Here is a 22,275-nt window from a genome sequence, read left to right as displayed (position 1 = left end):
GGTTTTATCATTTTGGAAACAAGACAGGCCCAGTACACTAGTATAAAAGCCCTTTGTAAACCTGATGGTTCCCGTACTTCTGATAGTTCTCAAATCACATCCACTCTTCGATCCTTCTATGAATTATTATATTCACAACCATCTGGAAATACAACCAATAAGACCTAATTCTTGAAAGGTCTCATACTTCCTCAGGTATCATACACCTTCGATTGAATTAGAAGTCAAACTAGTCATCCAGGGATTAAAACCATCTCCTGGCCCAGACAAACCAGGAAGTATTATCAGGTTCCATCCTCCAGGATTAGTGACGCCCTCACCTTGGTTTTTGACTACATAATAGATAACTGCTTACATCCCCCCTTTTTTATTTCTGCTGATACTAAAGGCTTACCGAAGTCTGTGAGAGATCTTGAACAATGTGGTTCATATTGTCCCATTTCTCTTTTAAACATATATATATTATAAATTCCTCTCCAAAATTCTGGCAGACAGACTTAATCTAGTCCTCCCATCCATCATTCCTAATGACCAAGCAGGCTTCATTTGGGGTAGACATTCAGTTGTTAACTTTAGAAAGGTTCTAGCAGTAGTACAATGGTCAGGGTATTCTGGTAACTTTGATGCCAAGGCCATTATTTCCTTATATGCCGAAAAGGCTTTTGATCTAGTATTCTGCGATTAGCTTTTTGAATACCTGGCCCATTTCGGTTTTCCGAAATAATGTTTGTCCACCACTCTAGTTTTATTTACCTCCACCACATCTCAGATTGTATGTAATGGCTAACTTTCTGATTCCTTTTCCTTTTTACAGAGAGGAACTACTCTCCCCTCTGCTATTTGCATTTGATGTAGAACCATTGGCTGCGGCGCTCCGCAAATCTCCTTTTTTTTTTCTGTAGGATTTGAGTTGGTAATTACGAAGCCAAGTTAGCTGTATTTACAGACGATATGGTGCTTTTTATTTCAAAACCTGCCCACTCAATTTCTGCAGTAATGAATATTATTTCAATGCTTTGCTGGATATAAGGTGAATGTAGAGAAATCTGACCTGCTTATTGTTCTAAATTGAATGATGCTGTGAAATATTTAGGGATTTTTAGCTATGCAGACATAAACAAATTATATCAATCTAATCTGAAGCTGGCCACACACTAAACGATTCGCAAAAAGATGACAGAATTGCTGTAGCCACATTTCAGTTACAACAAGTGCTGGGGGCTTAGGTATCCCTGATGTATTGGCTTTTTTCCATGCAGTCTTCTTCCAATGTTTCTGACTGGTCACTTACCCATTCTATCTACACTAACCTGGTCTTAGAATGATACTCCCCTATTGCCCTACTCCACATCCCTCAGCATCTTATCCTTCCTCATATTATCTGTAATACCCTCTTTTGGGACACACAACTCTCGTGACGAACATTAAATAAGACTTTTTCCAGGAATCCACAACGTTTTCGATTCAAGGGGCTCCATATTGTCCTTTCAAGCCTTGAAGGATAAATATAGTCTTTGTCCCAAATCCTTATATATATATATCTACAGTTCTATTACTCAACTCCAATAATATAAGAGGGAGGTGATCTGCTGCTACTCTCACATCCACTTTGAAACATTTACACTCAGTTTTGAATTGTAAATTGACTATCTCAAAGCCAGAGAAAGCATTTGGCTGAGGGAGCTACACACACACACTATCTGGACATGGAACTTGTATTAATTTCCATGCACTGTTTGTGTAGTTAGACTGAGTATCATCCTTTTTCACCTACCAGCTTGCTGGTTCTGTTTTCTCACACCTCTCCTCCTCCCCAATTCATTACCCCTCTCATTCAGGTAGTACAGTATTTTCCCTTTGCTCGATCCTTCCCATTTACATTCGCTATTTCCATCTAAACCACCAAGTTAAGTGATGTTTCCCAAAAGTTGGTACATAGTGGTGGTTAGGACCTAGCACAATAAACTTTTCAGACCTTTTCCTGAATATCATTAGCAGTGGACATGCTATCCATTTTTTGGGGTATTTCATGTGTGTCTAACTTGTTTTGATTGTACTTCACGATGTATGGCATCATTCATGCAATACTCTGTCAGTGCTTGTCAATGCCAGTCCTCAACCCCAACAGTGTAGGTTTCCCATCTCTCCTACAGGTGTATTAATAACTGACTGACATTTAAACATTTTTTACTAATTATGTTACTTGTGATAATGGGGCCTTTTTATCATTAAATATTTGCGGTTGTCTTCAGAGGATATCTGCAAATATTATTACTATGGAGGGATTGCAGCAGATATCTCCAATATCTGCTGCTGACCCTTCATTTTCATCCACAAATGCAGCCCCCCCATATTGCCAGATTTCTGCAGCTTGGCCCTGATTGCTATTGCCATCTTCAGATCCTATGGTTAGCTAAGGGCTACTATTTTGCACGTTTTTGACAGGATCCCTTTCCATCTCCCCCAGTTAATGTATATGCCGGCCGACGTCAGCACATATGCATTGTGCACTGAGGACCTGAACTAGGAAGCAGTGTGATCGGTTATGCTATCACACTGCTTCCAGCTCTTCTATAGGACAGGCTCGTATTGGAGCCCATCTCCTGGGAAGAGCAGAATAGTAAATTCCTTTTCACGTTCAAATTTATGTGAAAAATATTTGGGGCATATTTATCACAATCCGTATTTTTTTTTTACAAATATTGTGACAATGTGAGGAGACCTGGAAACGTGCACTGTTAGGTTTCCCTGAGGACTGGAGTTGGGAAACACTGCTCTATAGGGTGTATTCAATTAGGTGTGACAATAGCAAAAATCCGGCATCTGCGAGGCTTTGGCTTCAGGTGCGGGATTTTTGCTATTCAATTAGGTGCAAGACTTTTCAGTTTTTGAGCATCTCTAGAGCATGATCAATTTTTCCTAAAATCCATATTTTTAGGAAAAATGGTCGGGAAATGCTCTGGGACCCCGGCGGCACCCCTCCTAATGAATAATTAAGCAATTGGAAGTTTCCAGTTAGCTTAATTCGTCAGTAAATACCTTTGAAGCAGTGTCTTCTCCCTCCAGCGTTGCGACCAGGTATCCTGTAGCAGTGGTGTGTGTAAGTATGTTTTGTGAGTGTGTGTAGTAATGTGTGAGTGTGTGTGCGTATGTGTGTCTGTGTGACCCCCTTGTGTGAGCCTCCCTGTATGTAGCTGCAGGGAGAACTAAATCTCCAAGCAGCCACCTCCCCTCCAAGCAGCCCCCTCCCCAATACAAAGGTGGAGGGGAGATGACCAGGAGCCATGGAGACCAACGGACTTAAGTAGGGTTTGTTTTTTTCTCGCACCGCGGGGTATTCAGTGCTAAAAAACCTGTGTGCAATTCTTTTAAATTGAATATCGCGGGTATCGGGAGCGAGCATACTTACTGTATTCCACAATTGGGCGCAAGGTTTTTTACCTCACTAAACCTCGCCCCCAATTGAATATGCCCCAGTGTTCACCTTTTCACTCAGATCTGTTTCTTCTATCCTTTATCCCTCAATAAAACCTCATTGCATAAATAAAAATAAATGCGCTATTTTGGATGTTTTCCTCTCCTCATGACCATCAATCAGTAGCTGTATGTTTGTTTCCCACAAGGAGGACTTGGAGCTGGACCGGGGGTCTCTGCCTCGTCCTATGAGTGGTCGTAGCTTCCCACGCAGTTTAGATGACTCAGAAGAAGATGATGATGAGGACAGTGGGCACAGCTCCCGCAGGAGAGGCAGCAGCTCCAGTGGTGTCTCCTATGAGGAGTTCCAAGTGTGAGTGCACCTATTGCATTTCTGTACATAGTGGTTATCCAGAAAAACACTTTACATCTATAACTCAGGGAAGCAATTGAGCAATCCCATAAAAAAAAGCTAAAGGGTGAGCTACTTGTGTTTTTACTTTGCACAGCTGTTAGCCAATAGACTTAGGGGTCTATTTGCTAAGCAGTGTTAGGAGACAGAGTGAAAAGTGATAAGAAAGTGATAAGGTGCTAGACAATCAGCTCCCAATTGTCATTTTTCAAACACAGCCTGTGACATGACAGTTGGGAGCTGATTGGCTGGCACCTTATCACTTTTCACTCTGTCTCCTAACACTGCTTAGTAAATAGACTCCCTAGTCTGTTTGTAATACTATGTTGGAGATTGTATATGCAGCTGCAGATTCAGTTTGAACTATAGAATAGAATCAGTGACCACATAAATATAGCATATGATGTAATGGACTTTCTACTTCAGGGTCCATAGGGTATCCACAGGATACCTTGGGGTATAGGCGATGGCGGCAGACATCCAGGCACCACAGAGTTAAATTTTCAGCCTCCCAGGATGCACTGGGGTCCCTCTCCTATACCCCGCCCCCGAGCCTCAGGCCACTCAGTTTTCGTCGGTGCCTGGGCGGACCAGTCGCACCGTACAGAGGGGGGTCTTTTCAAGGGCCCTGAAGATTTCTTCGCAGCTGTGGCTGCACAACTAGAGTGCTCCAGCATAGGACAGTCAGTATTGACGTCCATGCTGTCACTCCTACACCCCGCCGGTACCAGAACGCCGGTACCGATCCGGGGATGCTGGATGGTAGCTGGGGTCACAGCTAGCGGTGACCCCGGCTACCTGGACTGTGGCCGGATGCACGGGGGACAAGGTAAGCGGCGGGGTCCCACGGTGAGCACCCGCCGGTAACACAGTCCTTTTTGGTCCCCAGGCAGGGGGCTCCCTGGGGACCGGCTGCGCGTGGGGCCAGATACTGATCCTGCGCCTTCCACTAGACCACCAGGGACAGCGGACCGCAGCATGTGCGGTACAACGCTGCGTCCCAGGGGTTAAAAGCAGGCCAGGGGAGAACGCCTTCCCTGTCTCACAGCCGGCGTCTCCCCTGCTGCACAGTGCCATTCCACAGCGGTCTGAGCGGGCTGTGTCAGCACTCCTCCCCCGGGCCCGCCTCCTCTCTGCTCCTCGGTGGCCATTTTCTCACTACATGTGCTGGGAATGACAAACGCTGCTGGAAGCTGATACAGGTGCCATTGCGGTCCGGGTCCCCCGCATACCTCTCCTTCAATAAGGTCAGTGTATGCAGCACTGTTTCCTACCAGGCTCTGGTCTGTGTAGTTGATAGCAGTGCTTGTAATGCAGGATGTTATCTGTGCATTGTATGTGACTTAAATGCTAGCGCTGTTTACCTGTACTTTCATTTCTGACTGTCAGACTTTTTTCCTATCCCTGTTCTTCTGCTACAGCCCTTGCGGTGCGGTGTTGCAGGGTGTTTATTACCTCACAGTAAACGTGGTTTTTCTGTGTGGGAGATCACATACGCTCCGTTCACAATCCTCATGTCTGAAAGTGAACGAGGATATCCTCTTCCAGCTATAATGTACTGATATCATGTGCAGTTAGCGGAGGGATATGTAGACGCTGAGGGTTTATGGAGGGCATGTTGTATTATATATCACGCCCCATTTCTGTCACTGTGCCTGCACAAAAAGGGTCCGCCCTCGGCTGGCTAAGATGCTTACAGCCCTTGTGGGCAACGCTCCCTGCGTTTCCCCATAGGGGTTATCGCAGCGAGTGGTGGTCTCATCACATGCGGGGGTCCCTGGGCAGTTGATGGTACCCCAGTGTATCCTGGTTTTCGCCCCCCCAGGTCTCACAGGAGCCTGTGTGGGTGTATTTATTGTCCAAATGGTATAGCACCTGATGGACGTTTTACAGGGGGAGTCACCATTTCGGCCTTCTAAACGGCCTTTCGGGTCTCGGACGGGTAAGGACATGATGTCTGATGACGGTGACATTATTGACTTTTTCAGACACGAGCCCCTTAGTGCAAAGGAGGCGTAGTCTGGGTCTAAAGTCTATATACCTGGCCTTATACGGGCAGTCCGTGCGGCTTTGGTTATTACATATCCCCCGTGGCTAAATCCAACTATGCCTTCTTTAAGGATAAGGGTGTTGCCACTGTAATTCCTCTATCTGGTCAGGTGGATCATTTAGAGGAGGCGTGGAAAATCCGGGTAAGCGGTTCCAGCCTCAAAAACGGTTGACCTTTTGCATACCCCTTTGCGGATAATTATTTTTTCCGAATGGGAGTTACCTTTACGGGTAGATTCTCATGTTACACACCTAGTGAGGAGTGTTACGTGGCCCATGCCCTCCAGGTCCTCCTTGAAGGAGGTTACACATTGCAAGGTGCAAATATATCTAAAATCCAATTATTCCTTTGCTGGAGGGGCTTCCAGGCCAGCTATGGCCGTGTGCTGGGGGGCCAGAGCCATGGAGCGCTGGGTAGGTAACTGGATCTCTGCACACTGACTCTCCAGCAGAGCAGGTGGATAGTGGCAAATTCTCAGAGACTTAGCCACGTTCATAATGAGACAGTCTTACATATAGCCTACTCCTTTCCAGAATCTCCTTGGCAGCAGTAGCGGCTTGGCAGCAGTAGCGGCTCGCCGCTCCCTGTGGTTGCGCTCTTGGGAAGCGGACGCAGATTCCATTTGGAATGCTTTGCCTTTTACGGGACAGGTCCTGTTTGGCCCTAATCTGGACACAATTGTCGCCCCGCAGGCAGCAGCTACGTCTGCCTGTCTGCCATCGGCTACAGTCCCATCGGGGTCTGGGGTTTTGTCTTTTCGGCCCTGTGAGGCCAGGGTAAGTCTAAAATATAGCTTTCCAAGACAGTCAGTAGCCAGGAAATCTGCTCAGCCATAAGAACAGGCTTGGATTACAAGACGTCCTACTCCCAAATTGGACTATAAGCCTTCAGCCTCACGGGACGGGCCTCCTCTCGGGGGACCCCAGAGTTGGAGGCCGGCTTCTCCAGTTCGCCCAGTGCTGGTGTCTGACCTCCACGGACACTGGGGTAAGAGAAGTATTTTCTTGAATGTATGTCCTCTCCTCCCGCTAAAAGCCTCTCAGACGGTTTTTCATTACAGGTCTTCTGTCAATTCAAGACAAGGCCCTGTAATTTTTGAGGGTGTTACACTCTATGCTACAGGCAGGAGTTATAGTACCTATTACGTTGCCCCAAAGGGGAACGAGGTATTACTCCATCCTCTTTCTGGTACGGAAACCCAATGGGTCTTACCTGGACATCCTCAACCTCGAATCCTTCAACAAATTCTTAAGGGTTCCTTGGTTCAGGAGGGGGACCCTGCATTCCATCATTCAATGGAGCCTGGGAATTTTGTGGTGTCGTTGGATATATTCAGGGTGACTACCTGAATGTCCCTATTTTCTTCGAACACCAGTGTTTTTCCTCAGGTTTGCAGTGGTCGATAAGCATTTCCAGTTTTACCAGGGTCATGGCAGTTATGGCAGCCCACCTGCAGATGCAGGGGGTCCGCTTGTTACCCAATCCGGGCGACCTCCTGGTGTTACCAGAGTCTCCAGAGATACTTCAGTGCCATCTGCAACGGACAATATCTGTGTTGCTACGTTAGGGCTGACTGATACACTGGAAATGGTCCTCTCTAATTCTTCAGAGGATGCTCCATATCCCAACATCTGAGGATCTTTGTGATTGAGGAATAGATCTCTGCATTACAGGCAAAGGTACGCAGTTGCCTGCAGAGTCGCTGAGTGTCTATTCACTCGGCAATGTGGTTCCTGGGTTCCAGGGTGTCGCTGTTCGACATGGTGGAGAGTACCCAGTGTCACTCTAGAAAAATTGATCCTCTCCGGATGGGATGGGTTGCCCCATAGGATAAAGTCAATAGTGCTTTCCCCGAAGGTTTGTCTCTCTCTGGCCTGGTGGCTGCGGAAAGCTTACCTAAACAAGGGGCACCCCCTTTGGGATTGCGCACCGGGTCCTTCTGACAACGGACGCCAGTATCCGTGGCTGGGAAGCAGTGACGGGTCCACACTTGTTCCAGGGCAGGTGGACTCCAGTAGTTTTTGCGCTTTCCATAAACATCTGAGAACTCTGAGCAGTATTCACGGTTCTCCAGAATGCAGGACAGGTCCTCCACGGAAATACCGTGCAGGTACGGTCTGACAACGCCATCATGATGGCTTATGTAAACCACCTAGGTGGTTCCCGAAGTCGGGCGACACTAACAGTGGTGTCTCGAATTCTGGATTGGGTGGAAGGCTATATCCCTGCCGTCATCGGCAGTGTTCATTCAGAAATCCTCAGATTCAGAGAAATGTCCTCTTCATCAGGAGGTGTTCAATCTTCTGGTGAACAAGTGGAGCCTTTCAGAGATGAGACTCTTATGGTAGACGTATGTTGGTCCAGTGGACCTTCTAAGTTGTGTACCTCGTCCCTCCGTTATCCCTTCCTCCAGTACTAGCAAGAAGGAGGCGCGCTCCTGCTGATAGCTCGTGCGTGGGCCAGACGGCACTATTACTCAGATCTTTGGAGTGTTTCAGTTAACACTCCGAAGCTGTTACCTCTACGACCAGACCTGTTGTCTCAGGATCCTGGCTGATACCCAGACATGGGTTGTCTGTCCTTGCCGGTGTGGCGGTGGAGACTGCCCTCTTAAGGTCTAGGAGTTTTTCCAGCTCTATAGTTAACAGGGCCTATGTCCATGCTAAGAGCTCGGAAGATTTTATCTGCAAGAATTTACCATCAGGTATGGCATACTTTCTTTCAGTTGTGTCGCCCTACAGGCTCTGCTCCTCGGGTATTCCGGATATCCAGAATGTTGGCTTTCCTACAGGTGGGCTTAGATAACGGTCTTCGCCTTGCTTACCTGAAGGTGCAGGTTTCTGCCCTGTTGGTTTCATCGTAGGATTGCTACTCTTCCTGATGTCCGCACCTTTGTGCAGGGTATACATTATATTCAGCATCCCTTTGTTCCTCCTGTGGCTCCTTGGGATTTGGCTGTGGTCTTTAGGGCTCTCTGAGGACCGCCATTTGATCCACTGGGCTCAGTGGACTTCAAATGGCTTATGGCTAGGAATGTATTCCTTCTGGCCATTGATTTGGCTGGTAGGATCTCAGAATGGGGGGCTCTGTCATGTAGACCTCCCTCTTTCTCATCTTTCCTAGGAACAGGGCAGTGCTTCGCACTTGCCCTGGTTTTGTACCTACGGTGGTGTCTAGTTTCCACATCAATGAGGAAATTATAGTACCGGCCTTTACTTCCCCAGTCCTTTCTGCTGGTGAGGCCTCTTTGGATGTGGTACGGGCTCTAAGAATTTAAGTTGACCGTACCAGTCCATTTAAGAAATCAGACTCTCGGTTTTGTCCTTTCTGGTTTCCATAAAATGGGTTGGCCTGCCACTGCGCTAACTTTGGCAGGATGGATTCACAGGTCTTCCTGTTCCATCCTCTTTTAAAGCTCTTCCACTAGGTCTGTGGGTCCTTCGTGGGCAGCTCGACGTGGCGCTTCAGCGGTGATTGGCAGCCACGTGGTCATCTGTCCATATTTTTGTAAGGTATTATGTTTTTGATACCTTCGCCTCTCAGGATGCTTCCTTCGGGCGGCGGATTCTCCTTACAGCACAGGAGCGTCCCCTCCCTTAAAGGATACTGCTTTGGGACATCCCCAAGGTATCCTGTGGATACCCTATGGACCCTGAAGTAGAAAATATGAGATATAGTAAGAACTTACCCTTGTTATCTCTATTTCTACGAAGTCCATAGGGTTCCACAGGACTCCCGCCCTGTCGCACCTGTACTGCAGATGGGCTTTGATCTGGTCACCGGTTTCTCCGTCTCCTTCTGGTGAGAATGTGATTCTTGTGTGTTCCAGACTTTCTTCTCTCTCTTTTTTGCTCCTGCTCCGGCCTATGGCTTGTTACGAAACTGAGTGGCCTGAGGCTCGGGGGCGGGGTATAGGAGAGGGACCCCAGTGCATCCTGGGAGGCTGAAAATTTAACTCTGTGGCGCTTGGATGTCTGCCGCCATCGCCTATACCCCAAGGTATCCTGTGGAACCCTATGGACTTCGTAGAAATAGAGATAACAAGGGTAAGTTCTTACCATATCTCATATTTTTCCTTCTGTCATGTTATACTGTGTACATAGATAGAGATTTCATATCAAAGAATAGATTGAGTCCAGCATGTACTGTATATATACAAATATAAAGTTGAAAAGGGCAAAGACTTGTTAATTGTAGAGTGTATCATAATTGTTTTGCCGATCAGTGTTCTTAGTGCTCAGAGTGTGCACCTGCATTGTCTATTTAATCACCCTGCAGCCTGGTAAGACGAGTTGATCGGATGGAACACTCAATTGGAAGCATTGTGTCCAAAATTGATGCAGTGATTGTTAAACTGGAAGCCATGGAGCGGGCAAAAATGAAGCGCCGAGAAGTTCTGGCAAGACTTTTGGATGGAGTCACTGAGGTATATTTTCATTTAATGATTTCATTATTTATTTTTTACTGACTTACTGAATTTTGCTTGCTGCACATTCTACATCTGAATAATTGAAGACAACAACCTCCAAATAGCAAAAGTTCTAAAAGTGAATATTAAGAAGTTGGGTACCACACGGCACTGTGGCAATAGAAGGGCCTTCTCCAGTACCTAAGATGACATGGCTGTAGTAGCAATAAGATAGCTGTGTTGAATGCCCTGTGCTTCTAAATTCAGCATGTTTCTTCGTCAGTGCTGTGTGAATGCAAATCAGTATTGTGGACTTACTGTACCTCAAGGGAGGAATAAGAAGACTTTGCTGGCCACAGTAGGAATTTTGAAGCCTGTTCTTGGGGTGCAGAACATCTATTTGAAGGACACTCCTAAGGAATACATTCGGTAGCATGTCATCGTTAACGATATCCCAATATTGAGCTGCATGTAGACGACTGGGGATATGAACAATATTGTTATCGTTCATATAAATTGTCCAGTGTGTATGTGCCTTAGTTATGTATTGTTTTTATATTTGTGTTTATATACTATTTTTTTCCTTTTGAAATTACTATGTTGTTGTAATAAAACAACAATATGTAATAATACATTACCTGACTCCTTAATATTCACTTTTAGAAATGCTATTGTCCAGCGAAGTTTCTTGTTTTTTTTTTTTTTTTTATATGTTTTACAGTGAGGCAGTCTCCTTTATAGAGACCACTGCTTGGTTTATTTATCTGTATATTTAGTCACCTTTATAGAGACCGCTACTTGGTTTACTTATCTGTGTATTTACTTATTAATTACGACGTCTCACAATACCCTCTAATGCCATTGGTAGCACTTAGGAGGGACCTTAGCAAAAAAACAAAAAAAAAGTCAGATTTCTGCTTTTCCATGTCATTATATCTAACACAGTGGCTCCCCAAAGCATTTTGTATGTAATAATGGTATGTAATACATTTACATCCAAAAACTGACGGATTGGAACAATGAATAAAATTAGCACTCTGTTTTTTTTCATTGTTATAAAGTTAAAACCTTTTTTACCCCGAGCATTTAGAAAATCCACAAAGTATATATCAAAAACTTATATTTTGGACCTATTAGTTGCCAACTTATTTTTCTCTCTTTTATATGGTACCTCTTGTGTGTTACTCCTGCATCTTCTTTTTTTTTAGATGTGTATTCCTGTCTATTTTATTAAAAGTACTTTTTAGTTGAATGTTTTTTAAATTTTTCTCTGTAAGTTTCACTCAGCTGCTAAGACATTTTTTCCCTGTCCAGTATGTACTTTTTGCTGTTATACCATGGTTTTTTGTTATACTACTACCCCCAATGTGGTGTTTTTTGTACCTTGAATTTTATTCAATGTGGGCCTGATTCAGTAGCATTTGCAAATGCAACTGCGTACGCAGATCGAGCTAATTAGTCATTGCACGCGCACTGCGGCTTATACGCAAACCATTGCAGAGTGAGTGACAGGATGTATTTGGGGGTGGTGATGAGGAAGTGGTCGGAAAAACGCAGGGCGTGCTCGTCCGTTTGAACTCCGTTGCATGGGGTTGCATAAATTAGCGGTTCCATATGCAGCTTAAGAGCTCCCTGCATGCAAAGACACTTGCTGTGTCTGCGGCAGGTCAGACACTGTGCCTCGATGGTACCGATGTTTATACAAGTAAACGACGTGGTACGCATGCGAGAAGGCAGCAAAGAGAGTCTTTATGCCAGATGTGCTTTGGCAGGCATTAACATATTTGTGCAGCTGCGTTCCATGCGAAATCACATTAGCAATCCTTACTGACTCAGGCCCTGTGAATCTCTCTGCTTGTCTCTCTTCGCTTCAAGTGTGTTGTGTTAACAATGCAGTACAATTGTGTTTAACTGCCAATGGTCATGCACATAACAACGTTACATGAGCATACCAACATCAGGAAACAGCTTGCTGGTCTGTCCGGCTGCTTTTAACAAGTGAAGAATTTCATTTCAGAGTATGAAAAGGTGGGTGTGTGGGAGGCCGGGGGAAAGGTGGCAAGGCTGGGACTATTACAGCAAAAGTAGCAGGTCTGGGGGCAATAAGAACTTTGAGTGGGGGGCACGTGTGGTGAGTCAGGTTCTCACAGCGCATGTAAGGGACAGACCCTTTTGGCGCATTATGTAATGTTAAGTATAAAGTAGTAAATTTCCGTTGTACATTTTGGTATTTAGGATGAAAGACTTGGCCGGGACAATGAAGTGCACAGAGAACAAATGGAGCGGCTGGTGAGAGAAGAGTTAGAGCGATGGGAATCCGATGATACCGCCTCCCAAATGAGTAATCGCTTGGGGACCCCTAGTGGAACCAATGGTCAGCCACGCTCCAGAAACTCGCGCCCTCCATCTTCCCAGTCTGCAGAGGGCATTGATGGGGCAGGAGTGACTGCCAATGTTGCAAATAGCCAGATTTAATTACATGCTTTCAACTGTTCACAAACCTGGCACAGCCATAGGTCACCCTATGCTTCATAATGTACAGGCTTATACTCACTGGTGCTTTTAATATTTGTCTGGGGTGCATTTCCATTTGCATTGCTGAACAGTCCAAGTGGACCTCATAATGATCCATTGATCAGTATGAGGACTGCATTGTAAGTACTCACTGGTTGTCCTCCAAACCTTGGACAGACGCTGAATGCATGTTTTACTGTCGGTTTATCCAGCATACAGGGAGCAGACACCAAGCTTTCCTCATAGTGAGCAGTGACACCGTTAGGCAATGTACCATAGGCAGAATTACAAGCATCTGTGAGTAACAGTAAAATATTATCACATAGCTGAAAGTGTATTTCAAAGATACCTTATGTGCCACCATATATATATATTTTCATGCAAGTTTTACAGAGATCATTGCTTTTTATTTTCGTGCCTTGTAAATGGGCATATACAATGTTGAACTTGTTTTAAAACCTGACTAAAGAACATATTGATTTAAATCACAGATAAGCAGCATCAGAGCTCCAAGATGCCACTTGTTAACTATGCATTTTAGAGAATATTACAACACATACCAAGGTTATACATAAAATGAATAATGATATATCCAAACACAAAAATGGGCAGGGCTGGATTGTTCCACTCTGCTCTTTGCACACTATGCTGATGTGACCATTGCACTAGAGCTCTCTGTAGTGGAGGCATATTCCATATCATATGATCTACAGATATGTGACATTACTGCTAGTATAATCAGAATACAATCTGCCTTTTGTTGAAATCATGCCAAACTAACATTTTATTTCACTATACCCTTTGCTTGGACAGTGACAGAGCATAGTATAGGACAGGGGTGGGCAATAAGCGGCCCTCCAGCTGCTGTTGAACTACACATCCCAGCATGCCCTGGAAGTTTTAGCATGGCCAAACTGGCAGAGCATGCTGGGATGTGTAGTTTTACAACAGCTGGGTGGCCACTTATTGCCTACCCCTAGTCTAAGGTGTATATGCGTATAACAATTACTAAGCTTGTTTTATTCCTATTATGCTGCATCTATATGCTGAAAGCAAATCTGATCAGTAATTAATAGATATATATTGTGACTAAGTAAATTTAGTCTGATAATGATCAAGATATCAGTCTTGAAGTTGTCCAAGCAGCAAACCAGCATGACCTGCCTGATTTAGTCACATGTGATGATCAAGCCATACTCCTGGATCTGCTGGGTTACCTTCTAGGATGACCAGTGTATTTGCTCAGAAGTGTTCCAAATACATTTTGCTTACACTCCTCTGCTGCTTACAAGTTATAAACCATCTGCTTCAGAGTATTGGCTATTGGCCAGTAGTGCACCTCTGTGTTTTATATTGAATAGCGTTTGTGTCTTTAGTAGAGATGAGCAAAATTGAGAAGGTATCCATAGGTGGCATCAATAGACCATTGTTGTCATGGCTTTACTCATACCCTATAAATTCTACCTTCCTCACATGACATCAGTACCTTACCACTTACATCTAGGGGCCTTTTTATTAACTTGCATGAATTAAGCAAATATTCTATTCAATTTTAACAAAGCCTGAATCCAAGAGATATCAGATAACATCTCCGTTATGCAAATTAATACTTCAAAAAGCAGACTTTTTTTTTGCCAGGGGGGACTGTGACCCGGCTCTACTAACCAAGCTTTGTTAGCTTGGCTCTGCTTGTTAATGCCATTGTAGCCTATGGGCTATTAAAGTATCGCTGGAGAGGGATTGTCTGATGAACGGATGTCAACCATCGATGGTCTGACACTGTTGGTAAATAGTTTTACCATTGATGTCTGTTCACCAATGGTTAATATCAGCTGCAGGAGGTCGAAGGTGGTCACGGTCTGCTGGTGACCATTGTTGCCTTATTGTTTGCTCCGATGGTTTAAAACCATCAACAGTTATGATGATCCCTACAGAAAAATTCTCTTTAGAAGCTCTGTCACAGCAAGCAAACCTTATTAAATGGAGCTAAACAATTGTTCTTGAGATGAATTTAAAATACATTTTAAAATAACCAAGTTTTCTTGAAAAAGTCCACACATTAATATACGTGAACAGTATGCATAATTAGGTGCAAAACTTGTTTAGCTCATTTATTGTTGTCCACAAAATTTTGACGGGATAAATTCAAGTTGTAAATATGTCTGTAACATGTTGTTACGGTTTTATATTGTGAACAAACTTCATCTTGAAGTGCTTAAAGTTTCATGGATATCCGTGTAAGTTTTAAAATTGTGCTAGCCTGTGAGAACTAGCAATATTAAACAGAGATTAATTATTTTCTGCATCACGCAATGTTTTAGGTCATCTGTATCTTCCAAGATCACTATGCGTTGTGCTAGTTTTAGGGTAGATGAAGGGGGCTGCTGGTAATGCTGATTGTTTAAATTTGCCAGAGACTACAACAGTAAATGCACACATCCACTAGACGTCAGGCAAAAGACTGCATGATTACGACATTGTAATCGTGCAGTCTGTCTGTCTGTCTGTGATGTGCCTACACTGAACAAGCAGTCGTTCAGGGAAGGCACATCAATCATCTGCAAAAATGCTGAACCTGACAATATAGTCAGGTTGTACGACGATAGATGTTTAAATGACCAATCATTTTCAAACTATTATCGAACGATATAGTAATCGTTCAATTTAAACATCTAGTGGATGTGTGCCTTAAAGCTGGATACACACCTATACAATCGCATTTTCAATGTGCTGTGACGATCTATTTCACTCCTATTCAGAAGTCCTGACCACAGTGCTGATACGTGCACACACATCTGTACAATCTTACCTGCAATCTTTGTCCAATCAACATATCGAACGTAATGATTGTACTACCGTATGCACATTACCAATTGCAGGCTACACATAGCAGATCTAAACAGAGTTACCAAATTGGGCTGGAGGAGCATCGCAAGAACGGTCGAAGGTGTGTACACACTTTTGGTCCGATATGGCACCATTGAATCAAATAAAAATGAAACCGCACATAAGACACGATCTTTCGATGCAGTCTGTATTCACCTGACAAACATGATCGAAGGTGCGTTCACTCGTGATGTCATATGAACAGGTCAGAAATCAAAAGAACGTCCCAAAGATTGTACAGGTGTGTACCCAGCCGAAACAATTTCCTTCTATGGAAACTGCTGCATAGGTTAATTGATTTGATGAAGCACATCTAAATATTTGTTTAACCAGTACCACAGACCTGCAAGTTGTATAGTGTAAGTCCTAGTTACATAGAATGATGTAGAACCTATAGGTACAGTATATGTTACACTACGCACTTTCAAATAAAAGATTTTGTATCTTTTTGGAAATTTGTGACTCATGTGTTATTGTCAGTGCCTAGAAGTGAAGCTCTACATTTCTAAAATCAAGCTGCCCACTTACAGTAAGTGTTTCCTTATAACCAATGTGCTGTAAACAAGATATTGGGGGACATTTATCAAAGGCTGTGTTTCAAAAAGAACATTTAGGATCTTATTGGTTGATACTTTCATCTCTCTCCATGCTTTGATAAATCCTCTTCCTACATCATTTTAAACTGCACCAACAATCTCTCAGTATTGCTCAATTCTGAATGTACCATAAAAATTGACCACAGCAAATATTTCCTGAATGAAAAAGGAAATCTAAATATGCTTAACAAGTCTGTACATGTGCTTCCCTTTAAACATAACTCTTAAGCTGGGTACACACTAACAGATTTATTTTGGCCGATCAATTGATCGGCCAATATATCTGGTGCCCGTCGGCCAGTGTGTACCAGCGATATGTCTGAACAACGTCGTTCACAGACATAGCTGTCCATCAGCTGTGCAGCACAGCCGACGCGATATATCTGCAGATATCTATCCATCGGTAACTATGTATGGGTGATCATCTGATCGCCCGTACACATGCAGCAGCAGGGAGGGGGGGGCGGATGCGCGGCTGCCTGCAAGATGATAGTCGTTCAGTGTGTATGAACGACCCTCATCTACAGATAGATCTGCAGATCACTCAATCTGCAGATATACCTTTGCAGTGTGTACAGACCTTAAGCTAGCTGCACACAATTTGACTCTGCCACTTGGCCCAAGCACAGAGGCCAATAATTCAGATTTCAGCTTGGGTCAAATCAAACTAGACTGTTGAGCCTGTTTGTACCCTATACACAAGCACACGTGTTACATCACTTGTGTTCATCAAAGAAGCCATAAAACCAGTTTACAAACATTGACTTATTTTTGAGATGAACGCTGTAGTTATTTGGGTTTTTTTTTTACATTTTTAGGTTGTCGTGTGTTAGAAGTGTCACAAATGCTGCACATTTTTGTCCCTGCAAATACTGCACAGCATACATCTTGTTTAACTACAGTTGTTACAAAACGAAATTTTAGTTGGCTTAGACAAAACATATAAAAGTTAGAAACAGTTGCTAAAATTAAAACTATATTATAAACTTTAGTCATAAATAATTCAGAAGTACAGTTTACATTACTTTAAAGTAATACTTATAACATGAAATGGAACTAAGGTACGTTGATTCATTTCTGCACACATAACAGCCCGGAATCGGGAACATACATTACACACGTATCCAAGGCAAAGCAGTGCTCTGTGACTAACATGTAAACCATCTTGTCATAAGGGTCACAACTCTTCAATGTGTAACTTGAAAGGAATTTTTGTATTAGCAATTTGTCAATGAGCTTACATCCAAACTATACTTGGCACACTAATTTGCATTATAACAAACAATCGGTAGTGCGTCTTCAGCAGGCTATGAATGGTAATCTATTGGCTGCAATGTTCATTAAACTTAAATGTTCATCAGCCATACGAATTGAAGGATCACTTAGTGATTCAGTTTATTGAACATATGTACATATAAACATTTTATAAGCAGTGGATGTTGAAGTGCTGTCTGCAAGTCATCGTTTATGTGAGCTTCTTCATAAAATATAGCTTCAAGTATGCGATCGTGAGGAATATAAGGGTCATTATAGCCAACGCCAAATGGTTCTGCCACAAGCCCCAGCCACCAAGCTCAATTCCTTGATTATGTAAATAACTTTCACCAGTAGTCCTTTAAAGAGCAATGGGAGAAAAAGTTAAAGGTGGTTAATATTGATTACAGACAGATCAGGCTGATGTGCAGCATCATGAAGGTGAAAGAGTCTTGTCAAGCATTAAGTTATTTACATAGCTCACACATATTCAACAGTGCTTTACAGAGAATACTAGGCCATTCATATCAGCCCATACTCTGTAAACTTCACCAGTCTATATTCCCTACATGTACACACAGGTTGGATACGGGATCCCAGCGCTCAAAATCCTGGCTGGTTTGAAATATCGACACCTGTAAGTAAGTACTCCACCCCCTCCCCATCCTAAACCTCACTTCCTCCCCTGCGTCCCAACTCTAATCCCAACCTCCTCCCCCGCGGCTAGGCTCTAACCCCAATTTCCCCATCCGCAGCCTAGCCCTAACCCCTCCCCCTAGTGCCTAACCCTTACTGTCAGGATGTCAGTGGTTCCTGGAGCCAGGATCCAGACTGCATCCGTACACATACATATACACTAGTGTTATTTTTTTGTCAGAAGCCAATTAACCCTGCTAGTACTGTATATTTTTGGATTGTTGGAGGAAACCCACGCAAGCAGAGGTACAGTATGCAAACTTGACGGAAATTAAAGCCAAGACCTCAGTGCTTTTTACCAGAATGCCAAATTAAAATTGGGGTTGCTGCCTTTGTTGTGTACTATTGCCAAAAGCTGGTGCACATTTGCCACCATCAAAACAAACACAAAAATGTTATGAGAATTATTTATTCACCAACATGAAAATGCTACAAAAGTACTTTTGTAACCTATCATCACTTCTACACGCTCATCTTTCTTGACTACAGGCTGCTTATTTCAGTTCAAATTACTGATATACAGACACCTTGTAATAAAGAGTTAGATCATAAACATTAAGGTATATAAATAATAAAAGTATATCAAAATACATAGGGGCATATTCAATAGCGTGCGAGAATAGCAAAAAACCCACACCTGCAAGGTTTTTCCTGCAGGTGCATGTTTTTTGCTATTCTATTAGGTACGTGTTTTTTCTACTTCCGAGTCCATAGGGGGACCACAGGGTTGACCTTGGGGTATAGCTGGATCTGGATCCACGGGCACCATGCAGTTAAAGCTTTAGCTGCTCCCAGGATGCACTTGGGCCCATCCTCCTCTATACCCCGAGCCACAGCACCTCAGTTTTAGTTGGTGCCCGGCTGGAGTCGGGTCACCCTGCGCAGGGGGGCTGCAGGAGCAGCCCCCAAAAGCTTTTTCATTTATTCAAAAAAAAAAAAAGAGCCTGTTAGGTTTTTTTCTTATAACGGCTCTGTAGCGGCAGCGAAGGGCTGTCTATACAGACGCCCACGCTGCCGCTCTCCTTCCCCTTCCCTGTATAGCGGCTCCTCCCCTCAGCTCAGAGCGCCTTTCAGCTTATAGTCTGGCGTCGCTGAGCTGCAGATTACTCGGCCACTCCTCCTCTGAGGTCTCTGGGGGCCATTTTCTTGTGGCAGCGCAGATACTCTCAGGGAGCACGCGGACCGGTCCCCCTGTGTACCTCTCCCCTGATCAAGGACAGCGTACACAGCACTATAGCACTCCCAGACACTGAATCTGGGCAGGTTGATTGTAGTGGAAAGGTGCAGTGAGTATACTTCTCTGCATGGTATGTGACTTTTGCTAGTGTTGCCTGTCTGTGCTTATTTCTACTTACTGTCAGCTTATACCTATCCCTTTACTTCTCCTACAAGCCCTACAGGTGTGTGGGGGGGGGCGTTTCTACAGACCTCACCTATATAAATCACGTATTTGTGAGGTCCGTCACATACAGTTGTGTGCTACACAGTACCATATTGTGGGCTGTTGTTCAGCACACTGGTGAGTGCGCTTGATTCGGCTCTGTTGCCAGATATATTTATTTGTATAATATATTTTGTCATGTCGGACGAGGAGATTGAGCACTCCGTGGCTCCGGTGTTGGTCTCCTGTGGATGCTGTTCTGCAGGAGTGGATAAGGAGGTTTTGTCACTGGATGGCCTGTGTAGACGGTGCCAGGTGATTCCTGGCCCCTCACAACCTCCTATAGCGCAGGAGCCACCATGGGCGATGTTTTCTCAGGTGCTGGCGTCTATTGCAGACCGTCTGTCGGTACCGACTGCGGTTCCTGCTAGGGCGTTGTCCCAGCCGGCCGTCCCCCATTCCCCGGGTGTTCCGCACTTATTGCGCAGCCCCCCAGGGTCTCAGTCTGTTGGTCCTTATGCGGGGTTGCCTATGTATGTACAGGCTTCCCCGGTGACGCAGCAGTCTGTGGTGCCTTTCCAGGCCCCTCTGCGGCTCCTCCACCCTGGGTGGATGTGCTCTCCAGCTCCGTACAAAATTTGGCGGCCGCGTCTTCGGCTTTTCAGTCTATGTTGCAGACTGACATGCCTTCCAGGGCATCAAAACGCCCACTAATGGCGCAGGCGGCACAAGTATCTGACTCGGAGGGGTCCTCAGATGATGGGGAGGTGCATGACGACACGGACTCGGACACATCGATCCAGGAAGTGGATACCAAATCATCCATTAATGTGCGAGCAATGGTTAGGGCGGTGCGTGCCATTCTCTTGATAGAGGTTGAGGCCCCAGCTCCTAAGTCGAAGTATCCTAGTTTTAAAAAAACTAAGGTGGCTTCTGCGGTGTTTCCCCTGTCTGATCAGTTGACGGATCATATGGCGGTGGCTTGGCAGGCGCCCAGTAAGAGATTCCTACCTCAGAAGCGGTTGGCTTCTAATTACCCCTTTCCTGAGGCACATTGTAGGAAATGGGAAACTCCACCGGCGGTGGATTCCCACGTCACCCGTTTAATACGGAGCACTACTTTGCCATTGCCGTCTATATCCTCGCTGAAGGATCCCACGGACAGGAAAGTGGAGACTTGCTTGAAGTCTATTTACTCCCTCTCAGGTGCAGTGGCCCGACCGTCCATGGCCATCTCCTGGGTGGCCAACGCCTTGGAGGATACCTCTCCGGACGACGCTCCGGATGTCCAGAGGGCGTTGTTGGGACAGATGAGGGACGCTGCTTCCTACATCGGAGAAGCCTCTTTGGATACTAGTCTGCTGACTTCTCGGGTATCGGCTGCAGAGGTGTCTGCCCGCCGATCCTTACTTATGGCTGAGGTCCTGGAGAGCGGACTCTGATTCAAAGAAGGGCCTGGAGGCCTTGCCTTTCAATGGAGAACTGCTATTTGGTCCGGACTTGGACAAAATAGTGGATACTCTGGCTAAATCTAAATCTGCCCTCCTCCCTTCGGCTTCTGCACCTACCAAGGTACGGAGCTCTGCCTTTCGGTCCTTTCGGGTTCAGGGCAAGGCCAAAGGTCAGTCCTTCCCGAGGCAGTCGGCGACCAAGGCCGCTTCTAAGCCCAAGACGCAGGCCTGGAGTGCCAGGCACCCTTCTTCCAAACAGGAAGATAAACCTTCTGCCTGATGGGACGGGCCTCCCTCTGGGGGACCCCAGAGTGGGAGGCCGACTTCTTCTATTTGCCCAGTGCTGGCACAATACCACCATGGATGCCTGGGTTCGAGAAGTGGTCTCCCAGGGGTACGCCCTGTCTTTTCGGCACAGACCGCCCCACCAGTATTTCTGCACGAGTCCTTCTCAGGACAAGACCAAGACTTTACAGATTCAAGAAGCTATAGAGTCCTTGCTGAAAGCAGGGGTAATTGTTCCCGTTCCTCAATTACAACGAGGGACGGGGTACTATTCTTCTCTGTTTCTGGTGCAATGGTTCTCATCGCCCTATCCTCAACTTGAAGTCTCTGAACAAATTCCTCAGGGTTCCCAAGTTCAGGATGGAAATGTTACGTTCCATCATTCTGGCGATGGAGCCTGGGGATTACATGGTGTCCCTGGATATCCAGGACGCCTACCTCCATGTTCCGCTAGCACCTTCGCACCAGCGGTATCTGAGGTTCGCTATCCTTCAACACCACTATCAGTTCCGGGCGCTACCCTTTGGCCTCTCCACGGCACCGAGGGTATTCACAAAGATTATGGCAGTCATGGTCGCACATCTTCGGAACCAGAATGTACGGCTGCTGCCGTATCTGGACGACCTCCTGTTGCTGGCGAGCTCCCCGGAGGTACTGCTTCAGCATCTCCACCTGACGATCGCTTGCCTGCAAGCGCACGGGTGGCTGATAAATTGGAAAAAGTCCTCCCTGATTCCATCTCAGCGGATGGTTCATTTGGGAGCCCTGCTGGATTCTTGTCAGCAAAGGATTTTCCTGACCCCGGAGGTCTCCTCCCTACAGCTGCGGATACACAGTTGCCTGAGCAGTTGCCGCCTGTCGGTCCATTCGGCTATGAGAGTTCTGGGCTCCATGGTGTCGACATTCGACATGGTGGAATTTTCCCAGT

General features: G+C 45.2%; 2 protein-coding genes across 6 annotated transcripts in view; one reads left to right on the top strand and one right to left on the bottom strand.

Annotated features, from left to right (window-relative positions):
- The window catches only part of PKD2 (polycystin 2, transient receptor potential cation channel), a 77,717-nt gene extending 61,578 nt beyond the window's left edge, over positions 1-16,139 (top strand). The window contains exons 13-15 of one of the 2 annotated variants that reach the window (XM_088464447.1): positions 3,627-3,787; positions 10,155-10,302; positions 12,520-16,139. In XM_088464447.1, the coding sequence (XP_088320573.1) occupies positions 3,627-3,787; positions 10,155-10,302; positions 12,520-12,759 (549 nt within the window). In that variant the 3' untranslated portion in view covers positions 12,760-16,139. Of the gene's footprint in view, positions 1-3,623; positions 3,788-10,154; positions 10,303-12,519 lie in introns of both variants that reach the window. The other variant, XM_088464446.1, reaches the window with a different exon arrangement.
- An 891-nt stretch (positions 16,140-17,030) lies between these two features.
- ABCG2 (ATP binding cassette subfamily G member 2 (JR blood group)) overlaps positions 17,031-22,275 on the bottom strand; it is a 220,922-nt gene continuing 215,677 nt past the window's right edge. For all 4 annotated transcript variants that reach the window (XM_088464448.1, XM_088464450.1, XM_088464449.1 and 1 more), the window contains one exon: positions 17,031-17,893. In XM_088464448.1, coding sequence (XP_088320574.1) covers positions 17,746-17,893 — 148 coding nt within the window. In that variant the 3' untranslated portion in view covers positions 17,031-17,745. The remainder of the gene's footprint in view (positions 17,894-22,275) is intronic.

This window comes from Taudactylus pleione, unplaced genomic scaffold (assembly GCF_031769625.1).
Source record: "Taudactylus pleione unplaced genomic scaffold, aTauple2 ptg000055l, whole genome shotgun sequence".
Lineage (NCBI taxonomy): Eukaryota > Metazoa > Chordata > Amphibia > Anura > Myobatrachidae > Taudactylus > Taudactylus pleione.
Note: the sequence above shows the minus strand (reverse complement) of the source record. Positions and strands in the feature narration are given on the sequence as shown.